The following is a 17,088-nucleotide window of genomic DNA, read 5'->3' on the forward strand; positions in this document are numbered from 1 at the left end:
CTCATCACTTACAGGATAACATGCCAAACTGCCTTTGCCTTGTCACCAAGCTCAAATATTTTCTTCTGATCGAGCTTTTTATGAGAATGATGGGTTAATTTGGACAATATACGTCTCCACGGCTTTTCTTTTCACTACATTCGCTCAGTTTTCTTGGAAATTAATCAACAACGAAACGTTATCTTGACTTATATCATGTATATTGTCAATGTTTGCATATTTTTAGGAAATATTGTTTAAAATATTATGTAATATTTAATACAAACTCCGCTGAAACATGGATTGGATTTATTGGCACTTTATTTGCTTAGGAACATTGTTATTTGTTGAATTCGTGACAGGATTATCATCGGGAAGATCCGAGAGCTTCTTAAACTGTAAGTCACAAAAACTCATAAGATATAGAGAAAATAAGTATACCCATTGAGACGTTCAAAACGAATTTCGTGCTTATCAACCATGTCATTTTCTAAGTATATATTACTCAGACATACTTTTACGATTATATTTTTCGATCTAAATTCTATACCTTTGAGATTTCACTGCTTCCTGTAAATTTCTTCTAAATTGTATTTGGTCGCATGTCATAAGATGGTCCAATTTCGCGAACAGGGTAAAAATAAACAATGGTCAAAAAAATTATTTTTTGATATGTTATAGCTATTACCATTCGATAAATAATGAAAAAGTTTTAAGTCTCGAATACCTTTATCATGTTTTAAGTCTAAATTACCTTTATTTTTTCTTAAAATAACTAATTAACAGCTAATTATTACATAGACGTCAATGTAAATGTGAATTTTGAAATGTGTTTTCCTCAAATTGGACCTGCTGCACATAAAATGGTGTCAAAACAAAAGTTAATGCAACATTGGATCACCCTAGTATTTTGCAGTTATAATCTTGAAACATCAATAATTAAATCTGTACCAAAAATCGAATAATTATCTATTATTGTATGCGTATTAATTATACTAATTAATTAACAGTATTTAATTTCACATTTTTGCCCCCAAATACCTGTTACTGTATTTATATACTTGGCAAAATGACAACATCATGGGTAGAAATGTTTGTTGCAATGATACACAACATTTGTACTAAAAATTAAGATTACATATTAGATAATTTACCAAATCTCTCCGGTTTACTAATTGATTAGGTTGCAGATCAGAGCTGACATACACATGTATTCCATTGCTGCATATTTTCAAAATTGTCAAATTTTTATGACATTTAGTTGTTCCCTGCTTTAAAACGCCCAGAAATATGATAATAAGAGTCATATTACATATTATAGTAAGTTGTTAATTAGGTTTAATTAATATTTTATCATTTACCACATCCACCGGCTCCGCCACCCCTGTTACTTCAAACTTAATGTGCTATAGTTTTTGTTCCTGATATTGTATTGATTTAATTCATAGTAATATATTTAGCCTATACTTCTAGCTTCAAAATGAGATATTACTCAATAAATTTGGTCAAGATACTGTGATGTAGCAACAATTTATCCATGGCACCGTGTGGAAAATTGTTTATACGCCACCCTTTTTGCATATCCAACTTATGAAATGCGACCATTTGCATATTTAAAAAAAATTCTGATGTGGATTGCTCTTAACATTTCTAATTATTCTGATATTATTTTACCTCAGTAATGTTCGATAAATGTGTCGTCACAAATTCTAGAGGACACGTCAAAATCAAAAAGAGGGTCGGGTTTGCGAGAGTCTCTTCCTGAAAATCATATACTCAGTTTTACCGATATCGTGGAATAATAAAGCAAATGAGGGGGCTGACAATCGTTTACGGTACGCTGTCCCAACACATCTGAAGCGAGAGAGAAATAGACATAAAGGGAATATATATATAAATATGTATATATATATATATATATATATATAGACAAAATTCTGCGCGCTGACGTCACATTGGAGGACCAGGTAATCAATTAGCTTTAGGTATGAGCTGATTTTTCCCATTATCTGCACTTAAAACTTACTTCAGATCCGATGCGTTATTTCATGAAGCTAAAAAGCTGGAATTATTCCATGTTCCATGGGCCATTTTTAAAAATACTTCTACTTTTTTAAAATACTTTACTCTGCAGTGCTGCAAAGAATAAAATTTGAATAAATAGTAGATGGGTTTTTAATTTTTCTTCACTTAGGTATAAAGCATTTGGCGCATTTTTGGTGCTTTAAAAAGCACATTTGCTCTAATAAAAAAGCTGATAGTTTGAAAACAAGCACATGAACCCTATGTTTTAATGTTTGCACCGCTTAGGTATTCCTTCGTCTACAACTTTGCACATGCAGTTTGGTGAAAATGGCATGGATTTTGAATAAAGTGCAGCATTTATTGTACTTTTATAGTTTGTTATTGACATTTTCACATTGTTTAGATTAAGTTTGTGTTATCTTTATGCCATTTTTTAAGAACTGACAGTGCTGTAACACTTCAAATTGCAAACAAATAAATAAATAAATATATATATATAATATATAAATAAATTCTCAATCTTAATGATACAGTTATTAACTCTTTTGTGAAATTTGATGAATTTTGACTGAGTAATAGAGGTGCATGTAAACTCATTGTAGTGATCAAATCAAATCTCGTGAGGTCTAACAACAATGAACAATGCCAAATTCTTTTGAATGCGCAATTCTCAGGAACATCCATTTGGTTGAACTTTGAAGCTCTATAGAAAAAAAAATCAAGTGCATGGACCCATGTTAATTTTACAAATGTTATATGCATATTTCGAATATTCAGGTTCTAAAGTATCTATGCGCCAAATTTGAGAAAATGACATGTACACATATGAAAATTACATGAGATTCTGGTTTGTTTTTCTTCCCCTTTTAGATGCGAGGTACGACGGTTGCTACAATGCTACATGCATGGGTCATAGCAAAATGAGTTTCACCTTTAATGTGTCACGCAATTCCAGTTACACCCCGGATAATTGCACCGGGTTGTGCTACGATGCCGGGTATCCGTGGGCAGGCATCTTGAGGGAGACGGAATGTCTATGTCTTTGCCTGAACTGCAACAAAACTGGACGTGTTCATAAAGAGTATTGTGGTATACCATGCACCGGTGACTTACAGCAGTTCTGTGGTGGTCTATACTGGACGTCTATATACCAGAGTTAGGTCCTATGTTTTTCGTTACATTTTTGTTGTTGTTGCTTTCATTGATTTTCAATTGCAATGCACTTAGATAGAAAGGCAAAATTCTTCTGGTGGAGAATTGATGGATATGGATATTTAAAAAAACGGAAAGGGGGGGAGCAACAACAACAATGACGACATTCATAATAAGTATAATGATAACAGTGGTGGTAATGATATTATAATGATGAAGAAAGAAAATAATGATAGTGAAATATCGGTTACACTTCGTTATTCCGAAGGTTCTTTATTACGGAGATTCGTAATTCCGAAACACGTAAATTGCCTATACCTCGATGTTCGTTAATCCGAAAACGTAAAAGGGTTCGTTAATCCGAACACTATTTTGTGGCGTTATTCCGAAGGTTCGATAATCCGAAAACGAAATAAAGTTCGTTGTTCCGAAGGTTCGTTTGTCCGAAAACGAAATAAGGTTCGTTAATCATTTCGTTTTCGGATTAACGAACCTTCGGAATTACGAACCTTCGGAAATACGAACATTCGGAATAACGAACCTTCAGAATATCCGAACCTTCGGAATAACGAAGCTTCGGAATTACGAATGTATTCGGAAACATCACTTACAATACCGCTTAGTATAGAAGGGTGTATGATAATGTAGCAGCACGCAAATATCTAATCATCATTATTCATGAATCATAAATTATACATTTTAAGAGATATTCAGTCGTTGCATAAAGTCATCATTAAGTTATTTTGTTTGTGTATAGTTTTCTCCTACTATGAAACTTACATCGTATTTTCCATCTTTTGAGTTTGTATGTATTTAAAGCCACTGGAAACCAAGTTTCTATGTATGCTTGCATTAATGGAACAGTAGAATAATCTTGAATGTGGAATCCACAAGAAAAATTATGATAAATTTGATAATGATTTTAAAAAATGATGATAGTGGTGATAATGATAATGTAATAAATGATAGCATTATAATGATAGATGATAACATTTTCTACTATTTGTACTGATATCAATCATCATAATCTCTATTGTCATGATTCATCGTCGTCGTCACAATGATAATCATGATAATCATATAGCCAAGTAGGTAATCTAAGAAAGAACATAATTTGCTCAATGCTCTCATAATTTTTTTCAGTAAACCTCGGCTTCGATCGATCTGCTGATTGCGGTACGTTTTTCCTTTTGTAGAGATAACAAGGAAGTCTGTTAAAATGATGAATTTTTTCACAATCATTTTGGGCCAATTATAATTCGCAATATACCAAACTACGGGAATCTTAAAATACTTGAATTGGCTGTCTGTTCCAGTCAATAGTGGTGAGAACTGCTTTAATCATAGATTAAGTGACGATATTGTTGTGAAGTGAAACCCCGAGTGAAACAGGAAAATTGAAAAACATGTATATATATATATATATCATGTATATAAGTATGTAAGTTTTTGCCAGATGACCTGTATAAATCTAGTTTTATTTGTCTATTTTGTTAGATTTATTTTTCTCCATAACTGAGGAATTTACAACTGTTACTATGAAAACATCCAAACCTGTCCGAGTTATGCAACACGAGATCATCGATCGTGGTTCACTATGTTTTTTAAGGATTAAAATTCTTGCCAAGTTCTTATAAGCCCATAATTTGGATTTTTACATTTAAGATATTAGGGGCTAGTGTTTCGATCACATGTTACTCCACACTCTAAAAAATATTGGGTAAATGTGCTCCATGAGGGTAATTATGTGTCCAACCAACATTGTGCATTTCTTTTGGGCATTTTTATTTATCCAGTGTGATGAAAATTTTGCCCATTCTAAAGTAATTGCTGCTTATTTTTTAACCTTACTGGAAAACATGCCTCCCGCGTTTGGTATAATACTGCCCAAAATTGGTTCGACACATAATTATTTACCCTCGTGGTGGTAAAAATTTAACCCAATATTTTTTACAGTGCAGAGATCAAACACAAAAGGCCTTTCAACCATTAAAATATCAGGGAAGCATTTCATGAAAGGATTTGTCGGACATTTTATCTGACAGGTCTCCATTTATCCGACAGTTACGATAGTGCAGCGGCGTACCTAGCATTTTCTAAAAGGGGGGCAATTTTTGTTGAGGATATTTCGTCCGCGAAAAAAATTGACAAGCAAAAAAAAACAAGGTCTTCAACCACACAAATAAAGGATTTCGTAAAATAGTAAAATATAGGATTTCGTACCCGATTTCGTACCCCCTTAGGTACGCTAGTGCTACAGTGGCATCGCATCTCAGCCAATCAAAATCAAGGAAGTTGCCAGATCTGATAACCTGTCTGACGATAATAACGTTTCCGTAGGTTAAAAAATTCCTTTTTTTCCAAAATGGAAAATGCCTTTTTTCAAAATGAAATACCCTTTCGAAGTAAAGCATAAAACATTTTAGGTTAGAAAATCACAACATTTTTGGCTCGCGCTCGCAACATTATTTTATTGTTGTCCTCATCCTGTTCCTTGATACAAACTTGCTTAGAATGACCATTTTTTAGTTTCAATTCTTGGAAAATCACCAAATTTGGCTCGCGTTTGGCGCTCGTATCAATTATTGTTTAGTAAGATGCTCGTTCTGTTCCTGGTTACAAAACAAATCTTAGAATGTCCAGTTTTCTGGTTGGAATATCACATTTTTTATCTCGCGCTTCGTGCTTGCATTATTCGATTAGTGAGACAAGTATCCTATTCATGAGTCACTAAATGGAGTCCTTTGCACGTTTATTTTACAACTTCAGATATGAAATCTTAATAAAGCTGAATATGTTATGAATCAGAAATAACATTAAAAAGGCTTTGCTCAACTTAACTACTTCAAAACACACAACTACTTTACGCAGATGATAATATCATGGTGAATATATTCATTTGCACAAAAACGCCCAATGTGACATAAAATTTTAATGTCCTTTTTGGCTTTGCCCCCCCCCCCCACGAAAACAAATTCGCCCGCAACTAATCAAATTTGTTAAAGGTCAAGTCCACCTCAGAAAAATGTTGATTTGAATCAATAGAGAAAAATCAGACAAGCACAATGCTGAAGATTTCATCAAAATCGGATGTAAAATAAGGAAGTTATGACATTTCAAAGTTTCGCTTATTTTTAACAAAATAGTTATATGAACGAGCCAGTTACATCCAAATGAGAGAGTTGATGATGTCACTCACTCACTATTTCTTTTGTTTTTTATTGTTTGAATTATACAATATTTCAATTTTTACGAATTTGACGATTAGGACCTCGTTGCCTGAAGCACAAAATGTTGAAATGATGGAATTCCAGGGGCGGACCCAGCCTTCTCCAATAGGGGGGCCCGGAATTTTTTTCAGCCATATTTTCCCCGATCGGCCGCTCTAATATGATTTTTGCCGGGATTTTTTGTTTCTTTGAAGGGGTAGTCCTAATGATCACTTTTTAGCTTTATTCTTATGAAACATAAATGTATAATACCATAACCCTTATTTATATAATGCGAGCGCGAAGCGCGAGCTAAATTTTTTGGAAATCTTATGTACTTTTTCCTAAAATTTTGAACATTCTGGGAAATGTTTGTTTTCCTGAAAAAAAAGATGTGTATATGCAACTTAATAACTACTACGAACGTAAAGAGTGAGCAGAAATGAAGTGATGGAAAGGTATTGTTAAATACTTGCTTGCAATTAGCCATGAAGACGTTATACATTTTTAAAAATCAAATAATGCGAGCATGAAGCGCGAGCCGAAATTTTAGACATTTTCACCTAAGGAATGGAAATTCTTAGCACGTTTTGTAACTTAACAGAATAGGTTTATAATTAAACATGCGAGCACGAAGCGTGAGCAAAAGAATTCGAGATTTAGACCTACTGAACAAGACACTCTGTTCAATTAGTTTTGTAAATCATGAAAAGGATGAGTAAGTGGGGATCTTCCTTTCATTCATAATGCGAGCGCAGAGCGCGAGCAGAACATTTTTGTATACGTTTTGAACTGCTCGAAATTGTACCTGTTATGGACTTCTTGCATTTAGCCATGAAGACGTTACATATTTCAACATTCAAATATTGCGAGCGCGAAGCGCGAGCTGAAATTTTTTGACCTTTTTTACCTGAATAATGGAAATGCTAAGCACTTTTTGTAATCTTGGATGGACTCTAAGTATATAAACTAAACTTTATTGATGCGAGCACGAAGCGTGAAAAGGATAAGTTATTTATCCGCGAGCAGACACTTTTTGATATTGTGATCTGAAACTGGATAATGATTTAAATACAGAACAATCTGCGTATCTGAATCAATGTGTGTTTTAGATTTCGACCTAGAATTTGGGTATTCTTTTAAGAAAGTACCTTTCTTATCATGAAAATCAATAAAGCGAGCGCAAAGCGCGAGCTAAAAATATATGATATTCCGATCTAACAAAGGATCAATTTAAGCTCTGTATTGCAAACACTTTGTGGGAAAATTGTGAATTGTGATGGATCACAGTTAAAAAAGAGCTGATGTATTTTATTACTATTACTTTGAGTTTTTACATAGGACCGGGACATTCTATAAGGGCATTATGTTATCATAAGAAAATGATGACTATCTTCCTATTTCTCTTCCTAAGCATGAGAGCGCGAAATAAAATATAATGGCCTGAAAACTAGAAATTTAAAGCACTTTTGTAATTATGCATAAGATGCATGATATTTATCAATGCGAGCCGAAATTGCGAGCCGAAATTTTTGATAAACTGTCATCAAAGTAGTTTGATTTAGAATTAATATTGGGATATACATAACTCACTAATCAAAATGCTAGCGTGCAGCGCTAGCAGATACGTTTTGACAACTGACCTGAATAGGGAACTTTTTGAAAACTTTATGGAATACAGGAAAATAGTAGGTACCTGACAAATTACAATATTCAGACCATAACACAGACATTTTTACAGAGCACCTTTTTAAAATCAATTTGTAAATCAAACAAATAATGAAAGTTCAATTTCCCAGCTGAAATATGTTTTGTATATTGACTTCATGCTCCATATTGAGCAAGATGTGCAAATCCCCTAAAAGACAATAAGAACGCGAAGCGCGAGCGAAAATTTTATATCCTAACAAACAGATTTTTCAAAAAATTATTTTCAAAGTCTTCCCCTCATGCTTTTTTTTCAATCATGTTCCTCCTCTTATGTTTGCCTTTTTTCTTTTATCCTCTCTTTTCCCTTCCTTTTCCTTTTTTCCTTTTTTTTTTCCTTTTTTCTTTTTTTTTTGCTCCGCCAATAGGGGGGGGGGGCCGGGCCCCTCGAGCCCCCCCCCCCCCTGGATCCGCCTATGGAATTCCACGTGTTCAGGGAGGAATGAAACTTCATTTCACATGACAATGACGAGAAAATCAAAATATTTCATATTTCAAAGAATAAAAAACAAAAGAAATATTGAGTGAATGACATCATCTTCTCTCTCATTTGGATGTCGCTGGCTCGTTCATATAACTGTTTTTGTGAAATGAAGCGAAATTTTGAAATGTCATAACTTTCTTATTTTACATCCGATTTTGATGAAATTTTCAGTGTTATGCTTTTTGAATTTTTTTCTTTTTATTCAAATCAAGTTTTTGTTGGGGTGGACTTGTCCTTTAAAGTTGTCTTATTTTACTTTCCTGTTAATGAAAACTCGCAAAATGTATTAAATTTATAATAATCGTTTACTCTCCATTTAATAATTTGACTTTGTTAATAGATACAAAATCGTTTGATTTCGATTGGAAATTAATTGGAATTGCCACGGGTGGTGCGATAATCATCGTCGTTTTAATCATCGCTATTGTCATGATTGTGGTCCACAGGTAAGTAATAATCTTTTTTAAATGGTTAAAGCGGTTATTAGCAGCAGCAAGAATAGTTTTAGCAATAGTAGTATTGTAGTATTAGTGTAGTAATGATATAGCAGCAGCAGCAGCAATAGTTGTGATTTTATGTGTTGTTGTTGTAGTTTTAGTAGGTGGGTAGGTAGGTTGGTAGGAGGTCGTCGTCGTCTTAGTAGTAGTAGTAGTAGTAGTACTAGTACTAGTAGTTGGGGTAGAAGTAGTAGTAGTAATAGTAGTAGTAGTAGAAGTAGTAGTAATAGTAGTAGTAGAAGTAGTAGTAGTAGTAGGAGTAAGAGTAGTAGTAGTAGTAGTAGTAGTAGTAGTAGTAGTAGTAGTAGTAGTAGTAGTAGTAGTAGTAGTAGTAGTAGTAGTAGTAGTAGTAGTAGTAGTAGTAGTAGTAGTAGTAGTAGTAAGAGTAGTAGTAGTAGGAGTAGTAGTAGTAGTAGTAGTAGTAGTAGTAGTAGTAGTAGTAGTAGTAGTAGTAGTAGTAGAAGTAGTAGTAGTAGTAGTAGTAGTAGTAGTAGTAGTAGCAGTAGTAGTAGTAGTAGTAGTAGTAGTAGTAGTAGTAGTAGTAGTAAGAGTAGTAGTAGTAGTAGTAGTAGTAGTAGTAGTAGTAGTAGTAGTAGTAGTAGTAGTAAGAGTAGTAGTAAGAGTAGTAGTAGTAGTAGGAGGAGTAGTAGTAGTAGTAGTAGTAGTAGTAGTAGTAGTAGTAGTAGTAGTAGTAGTAGTAGTAGTAGTAGTAGTAGTAGTAGTAGTAGTAGTAGTAGTAGTAGTAGTAAAGTCTACATGTGGTAAGAGAGTTAAGCCTGACAATTAACATGCAGGACAATTTACCAAGATATCCACACAATTTATTCATTTCCATTCATTTCGGCTCTTTCCCCATTCCCAACGTTTAAAATATGTCGTTTGGGTTCGCACATCTTGGTATAAAAATGAAAATTAAACATTGTGATGAAAAAAAATATATACGCAAAAAGGGTAATACAAACAGATTGGTAATAGGAGAGTATCTTCCTATTGATACATTCTTATAAAAGTTATAGACCATAAAAACTGCATAATGAACTTCCAAAAGTAACAAAACTTAGACAATTCCTTTTATACAAAATGTGTACACTACACGTCAATGAATATATTATACAAGATACATGGACTGAACATATCGAGAACTGCATTAAAAAGTGATCTTAATTTCCCTATTCATACTTAATCGTCCTAATCCATCAGTAGTGACAACTTAAACTACGTCCTTTTTTAAGCAGGCTCATTTTTGCGTGTTTCATCTTCCTTTGTCTTTTCACTGAAACAAAGAACAATCTTAATTCCCGCTAACTTATGCAAATTAATTAAACTTGACAATGAAAGAGCACAAAAGCACTCTCGTCTGGTTTCGGAGTCTCCTAAATTGTTCTAAATGATGGCCATTAGCTTTAAATGAACAGATAATTAGGTCTGGGTTGTATAGTCATCTTTTGTTTCTCTGATAACCCTTTCCACTTCCCGGAGTATTTATTCAGCGTGCCGAAGCTTTAAAATGAACATTTTTTAAATGTAAACATTCTTAAAAGGATTGGTCAAATCAATCAATCAATGTGTTGGTGAATAAGTAAAACAAAATCGTGGTCAATGTATAGCTCAATGAATACTAAATTCATGTATACTTTTAAAGCAACAAATTTGTCAATCTTGACCCATATTTTTTTACCTGACAGTCTCATTCACATTTGTGATTTTAACAGTCTAGTCTTTTTTAAAAGAGTGTATTTTGTCAGAACGCATTGGTCCATAATTATCATTATTCAGGAAGTGATGCATAATCCTTAATTCTAAACGAGTTTCGAAACTAGTGTACGGTTTCATGGCATCAATTATCGATGTTTACTGTTTAACATGTTTAAAGTTAAAAGGAATGGCAGGGTTTCTTTGCATACTATGAGATGTTCTACGACCCCCCCCCCCCCCCGCTGGTTATGCGATTCTTGCTTGTATACGGTGTGGAGTTAAGAAACTCAGCCTCAATCTTGAATCTTGACATTAGGACCGAAAATACAATTCTTATTACTCTCTTAGTATATGCATAACACACACCCGGGGCCCGACTTACAAAGAGTTAATTGCGATCGATCTGATTAACCTCAACTATATGGAAATCCATCATTGTCATAATTTTCTATACAGGAAATTTGCAAAATGTCCATTATTTTTTCAATTCGATTCAGCAATTATTTCCAATTCATTATTTTTTTTTTAAAAGTTGCTATCATGATCACGTAAAGACAAAGAGACGATAGAAATTAAACATATCATTAGAACATGAATAAATACAGACGAAATTGATAAAGCATTGTTGCCAGATCATTGAAACAATAACCAAAGAGGCACACATTAAAATGTTCAAGACAACGATTCAATGCACGAGTATACATCATCATCTAGCAAACATGCATTTTAGATGTTGATGTAGCTGGCGTTCCATAGTTGTAGTTGATCGGATCAACGTAACAAGATGGGAGGTGCCGTGGCCGAGTGGTCTAAGGCGCCTGGCTGTACATGGAAAGTCCCGTGTTCGATCCCCGGCCGCGGCACCTATACCGTTAGCAAGGCATTTAATCTACAATGCTCTTTTATCCTGCTTTCAAATAAACGGAAATGATATATGCATTATTAGTAACTAGGTGTGCACTTGTTTAAAAAAATAAATAAATAAAAAAATGGGACTCATCATCGTTTCATTCGTATTTTGCTCATTAGACTGACGAGGAACCAATCAGATTTGTTCCTTCAAATTAGCGATCAATTGCAAACATTTGTGTCACGTGGCCCTGAATTAATGATTACGTAATTTTCAATCAATAATTAATGTATAATTTGAATATCATTCAATAGATGCACTTCTTCAGGAGAGACGAGTGGGAGAGTCAGGCGCAAGACAAAACGACCTTACTCCGATTTTATTTTCATGATAAGGCGGCGTCCCAGCTCTGAACGTAGACCGAAGCCGAGTCGTGCTCCTGAACGCAACCTTGCCGCAGCTACCGCCGACGTACCACCATTACCGCGACGCAATCCCGTCAAAATTGATATACGACCACCGTTAGCGGTGCCCGATTCCAAAGTAAAAGCACAGATGACGCCAGTGGTGTACCATGAAATAACCGAGAATGGGGAAGAAGAAACCACAACTTTGGAATGTTGATGACAACGTTGACAGTAGTGGAGAATGATGACATGGTGGTAGCGATGGTGTAATGGTGATTTTTTTAACCCGACTGCTTCGAACATGAAGAAATCATGTCATCATGATTATGTTGTGACGAGTTCTCTCCCGGTGACCTGCATGGGTCCCGTTTCTTCAAGACTTGTACAATGACAAATTAATACACAATTTCTGTACCAATTGAATTATTAGCCAATAAGATTGAAGAATTTCAGTAGCTTTAGCTGTTATTGTAAATATGTTATTATAACAAGTTTATATTTTTTTCATGAAACAAGCCCTGTTAATGAAGATAAATGCCTTCCAAAACGGTTTAAGAATGCACCGAGTTTGTTCAAACCTATAACAGCTGAACCGCTGTGCCTCAATATCATGAATATATAGGATTATGTCATTGATGCTGAAGAAGAAAAAAAAACACGAAATTTAAGGGAGGGGGTTACAATGGGCATATTATAGGAAGGAATTTCTTGTGACTTTGGTGGTGATGGTGTATCAACACAGCATTTACACTTTTGTGATTAGCATGATTAGAGGTGGGAATCTTTGGGCTTCTTCAAGGTTTCTCTACAGGAGTATGCAGTCAATGCAGATGGCGCACTACACTAATTAACATGAAGAAATGGGGGTTCAAATTTGAACCCTAGGGGTTAGTACAGCGCCCCAAGAGGTGCTGATGAGTGTAAAAATTATTATGCTCATTAATTTTGCGAACCTTTAAGAATGCAATAATAGCGATATTATGCACCTGCAGAGATGAAGCATAATAATGAATGAGCAATATCAATCAACCTTAGAAGGTGAAAAAGTTGCACATTTATGGTGCAAACAAGCCTTTCTATCTGATCTTGGTGAAAAATTTTATATGAGCAGTCAATAAGGTGCATTTGTACTTTCCACTTAGGGTGTAAGATTACACCCAAAATGGGATATACCAGTGTTTTATCTAGGATGCAAAATTTTCTTATGGTGTATATATATGATTTGCTCTTTTGATCATGTTTGTAATTCTAATTATTGTAACTGAAAATTATGTGAACTGTTACATTTTCATGTATGTTACAAGTGACATGCATGTGGTTGTAATTGCGATTATATGTATGCCTATACTTATATAATTATAATTTGGTGTAATATTAATTACGGATCATTACAATTATGTGTCCTTTGAAATGAAAGTTCACCCATCCTCAACGTTGGTTTGATAGGAATAACAGATCAAATGATTTTTTTACAATCTTGCATAAAGCTAGTGCCTTCCAGGACTCTTTCTTTGTATCTTTCTATGTGTACCTAATGTCCTACAAAAGAAATTTATGAGAAACAATACTTTACATTCATATAATACGAGACAATCAAATGACTATCACTTACCTAAAAGTAAAACAGTATTTTCTAGCAAAACTGTATTTTTCACAGGACCAAAACTCTGGAATTCTCTGGACAGAGAAATGAAAGAGGCAGCTAATCTTATACGATTTAAATTACTCATCAAAAAATTTCTCCTGAATTCTTATTGATTCAATCTAATATTTGTGAACTTCATACTTATCCACGGTAGTATTGATTATTTTTTTAAGTCAATATTTAATTTTGTATATAGTGTAAATACATTTGTGTTACAGTGTTTATATCTATATAATTTTATAGAATTTTGCTGATTATTTTACTCTATTTGTATCATATTACCCTTGTATAAAGTTTTGATAGGGGGTCTACATTTTACAAGCTCTGCTTTTTAGTAGACCCCTCCACTTTTTTCATTTCATTGCTACGTTTCAATCCTGCTTATGTTATGCATTTTTTTTTATTGTAAACATGATTACGAAATGTACTTTGATGATTGTGGAATATGAATATATCAATCAACCATACTCGACTGATGGAATAAACTCCCTGCAGACATAGTTAACTCATTATCTTTGGACTACTTCAAAAATAAATTATATCTCAATTAATACTTCGAGCCACTCTTCACGTAGCGTGCTCTTGACAGTGGCGGCGGAGACAAAGCATCGGAAGGGCACTGTAGTGTAACGCTGTGCCCCTCCAATGCTTTGTCTCCTCCGATTCACGGTCCGCCACTGGCTCTTGATTTGATTTGATTTATTTTATTTCCACATTTCAAAACAAAAACAAAGTATATTCAATAAGTTTTTTTTCAATATTACATAATAGGCAAATATTTTTTTTAAACATATTGAATAATGTACATAAATCGTTATAAAATATCAACTCTACTGTGAAAATTATATCTATATATAAATTTTCTTTAATTACTGAACATACATATATATAAATGTGGGAGACCTCCATCTTAAGCTTGGAGCTTGAAAGTAATGGAGGCCTCGAAAGGAAAGGGGATAGAAAACCAGACTGTATAGTGCAATTTATAGCGTGATGTGCCAATCCTGATATTTTGCTGACTTAACGATACAAATATAAATTAGACAGAAAAAAGGGAAAATAATATACCATGTACTCCTTTGTGATCTTATTATGTTTATGTGTACATGTATTATGAGAACCATATCCTAACATAATGTATTTTAAAAACGGGGCCGATCCAATATCACGTGAGTCGTGTGGTCCAGTGGTTAGAGCATTGGACTCATAATCGTAACGTTGTGAGTTCGAATCCCAACTCTGCCATTGTATCCACTTTGATAAAAAAAAGCCCAAGAGTGATGTCTGTCGTCTATAATGTCAGCCACTATGACTGATTAACCTAGACGTAAAATGTTTCCAAGGTAATTGGTTATATACCAGCTTGGCGTGTACCAGCAAAAAAAAAATGCTGTCCTGCCGAGTTCCTATGGGAGTTACCACAAACAAACAGAAACTATAGTCACAACTAGTGGCAGATACACTGTACTGGCCAGTTGTGGGGGCACACAAATTATGTTCCCACTCTCCCCATCGAATTCTGTGACAAGCAACAACAACAAAAAGCGTGGTGTCGCAAAAACGCGCCCCCCCCCCCCGTGAACCGATTTGTAACAGCCCCCCCCCCACCCCAAAAAAGGTTAGTGTTGACACTATTTACGCCCTTCCTCTTGAGGCCATGGAGGAACCCCGAGCCCCCGCCCCGAAACAAATTATATACTCTTCTATTGTCTCTTTCCAATATATTTTTCTCCAAGCGTAGGAGCCCCCCCCCCCCCCCGACTGAATTTATCATTGGTCATTACGGCAGGTATACCCCCCCCCCTCAAAACGGTAAAATTGCCGCCAATTCGTCTACTGCCAACTCGTCCACTCACCACATTGTCTACATTCATGCCCGTTCATTAACATTTCGTCTAACAATTACTGTTTGGTCCAATCATCACTTCGTCTAACCACCATTTCGTCTCATGACCAGTTGGTCTAATATTCATTCAGTTTTAATTTCATTCTTAGTGCACAATTAACACTTAGTCCAATTAGACCACATGGTATATGGACTACATGGCTATTAGACCAACTGGTTATTAGACGAAATGGTGAGTGGACGAATTGGTAAATAGACCATGTGGATCGTGGAAAAACTTATGGTAGACCAAATGATAGTAGACGGGTTGGCACTATAGACGAATTGGAATAACCATAAAAAACAGCATCCAACCCCGGGCATCCAACAAAAAATCGGAAGGCAGGGTCTTTTCTTGCAATAACTTGTTGGAAAACCGATAAAAACTTTTTGACTTTTATATTGCGGGTCAGTTGGAATTTGAGAAAAAAAAATGAAAGTGTACACAGCCAGAGAATATCTAAATACTTATTTGCATTGTTATCCTGAACCGTTACATATATGTATCCTTTTCTTTTTCTTTTTTAATTCCGACGGCTCGCTTCAGAAAATGAGCAAAAGTTTTATCATAATCATCATCATGTTGCTGATATACACGAGAGATAAAAATGAGCGAACAATGATTTTGTACAGGCCTATACAGAGCTGAGAACAACATAGAATTACATGTATATTTAATTTCTTGAAACATAATTTATTCTTTACAGTCAGATATCATCATCATATAGGCCTATAGACCTACCTGAATCATTATCTAATAAAGAAAATCGCTTATTGGCGACATGGCCCTGGGGAGCGGGGATGCTGAACCCTCCCCCCCCCCAAAAAAAAAAAAATGTCTTGGGGGTACTGCATGTATTATCATACATAGGCAGCACCGCCAGGTATTCTGGAAAGTGTATGAAATCGAACAATGTAACCAAAATGACCTTCATTTTCTAATGAAACCCTTTGATGGGTGATCCGAGTTCAATGATAATCAGTCATTAGCCTAGCTGTGAATACAGTCAGTGCACTACCAGACTTCTAAGAAGTGTATGTATTTATTCGCGTCATTTCTTTCCATTTTTATTTCTCTTGTCTTGGTTCGTGGATGGCATACGATTTGAGTTGCTCGGGAGTTGCTGCTTAATTGTTACGAACGAGATGGACCACGCCCACTTTCTACTTTGGTCTCTATGAGCCCTATGCCTATGATCTATAGCTATAAGATCAGGGGCGGTGATCGGGGGGGGGGCACTGATAAAGTGTCTTTTTACGCAAAGAATATACCCCATCACGAAGGTGTACTGTGCCCCTTTCGTCGGAAGAGAGCCCGTTTTAGGTGTAACCAGTGGTCAATTCTCGTATTCATTGCCAAATTTTACCCCCCAAATCACCCTCACGAATCTGTTCTATGCCCCTTTCACCTGCGAGTGAGAACTTTGGACTTTTTTATGCGTTTTGTGCCCTAGTTTTTGACATCCTGCCCTTTCTCGAATACTAGTGCCCCTTTTTCCCAAGTAAGGTGCCCCTCACGAAAGTGTTCTGTGCCCCTTTCACCTGAGAAGGAC

The 17,088-nt window shown here is 35.1% G+C and overlaps 1 protein-coding gene across 1 annotated transcript; it reads left to right on the forward strand.

The window, feature by feature from the left end:
* The first annotated feature begins 217 nt into the window (after positions 1–217).
* Positions 218–12,488, forward strand: LOC121431362. The gene is made up of 5 exons (XM_041628900.1): positions 218–377; positions 2,875–3,159; positions 4,300–4,332; positions 8,897–9,002; positions 11,913–12,488. The coding sequence occupies exons 1-5, from the start codon at positions 278–280 to the stop codon at positions 12,220–12,222; spliced, it is 834 nt and encodes a 277-aa protein (XP_041484834.1). The 5' UTR covers positions 218–277; the 3' UTR covers positions 12,223–12,488.
* Positions 12,489–17,088: the final 4,600 nt, after the last annotated feature.

The sequence above is a fragment of the Lytechinus variegatus genome, chromosome 17 (genome assembly GCF_018143015.1).
Source record: "Lytechinus variegatus isolate NC3 chromosome 17, Lvar_3.0, whole genome shotgun sequence".
NCBI lineage: Eukaryota > Metazoa > Echinodermata > Echinoidea > Temnopleuroida > Toxopneustidae > Lytechinus > Lytechinus variegatus.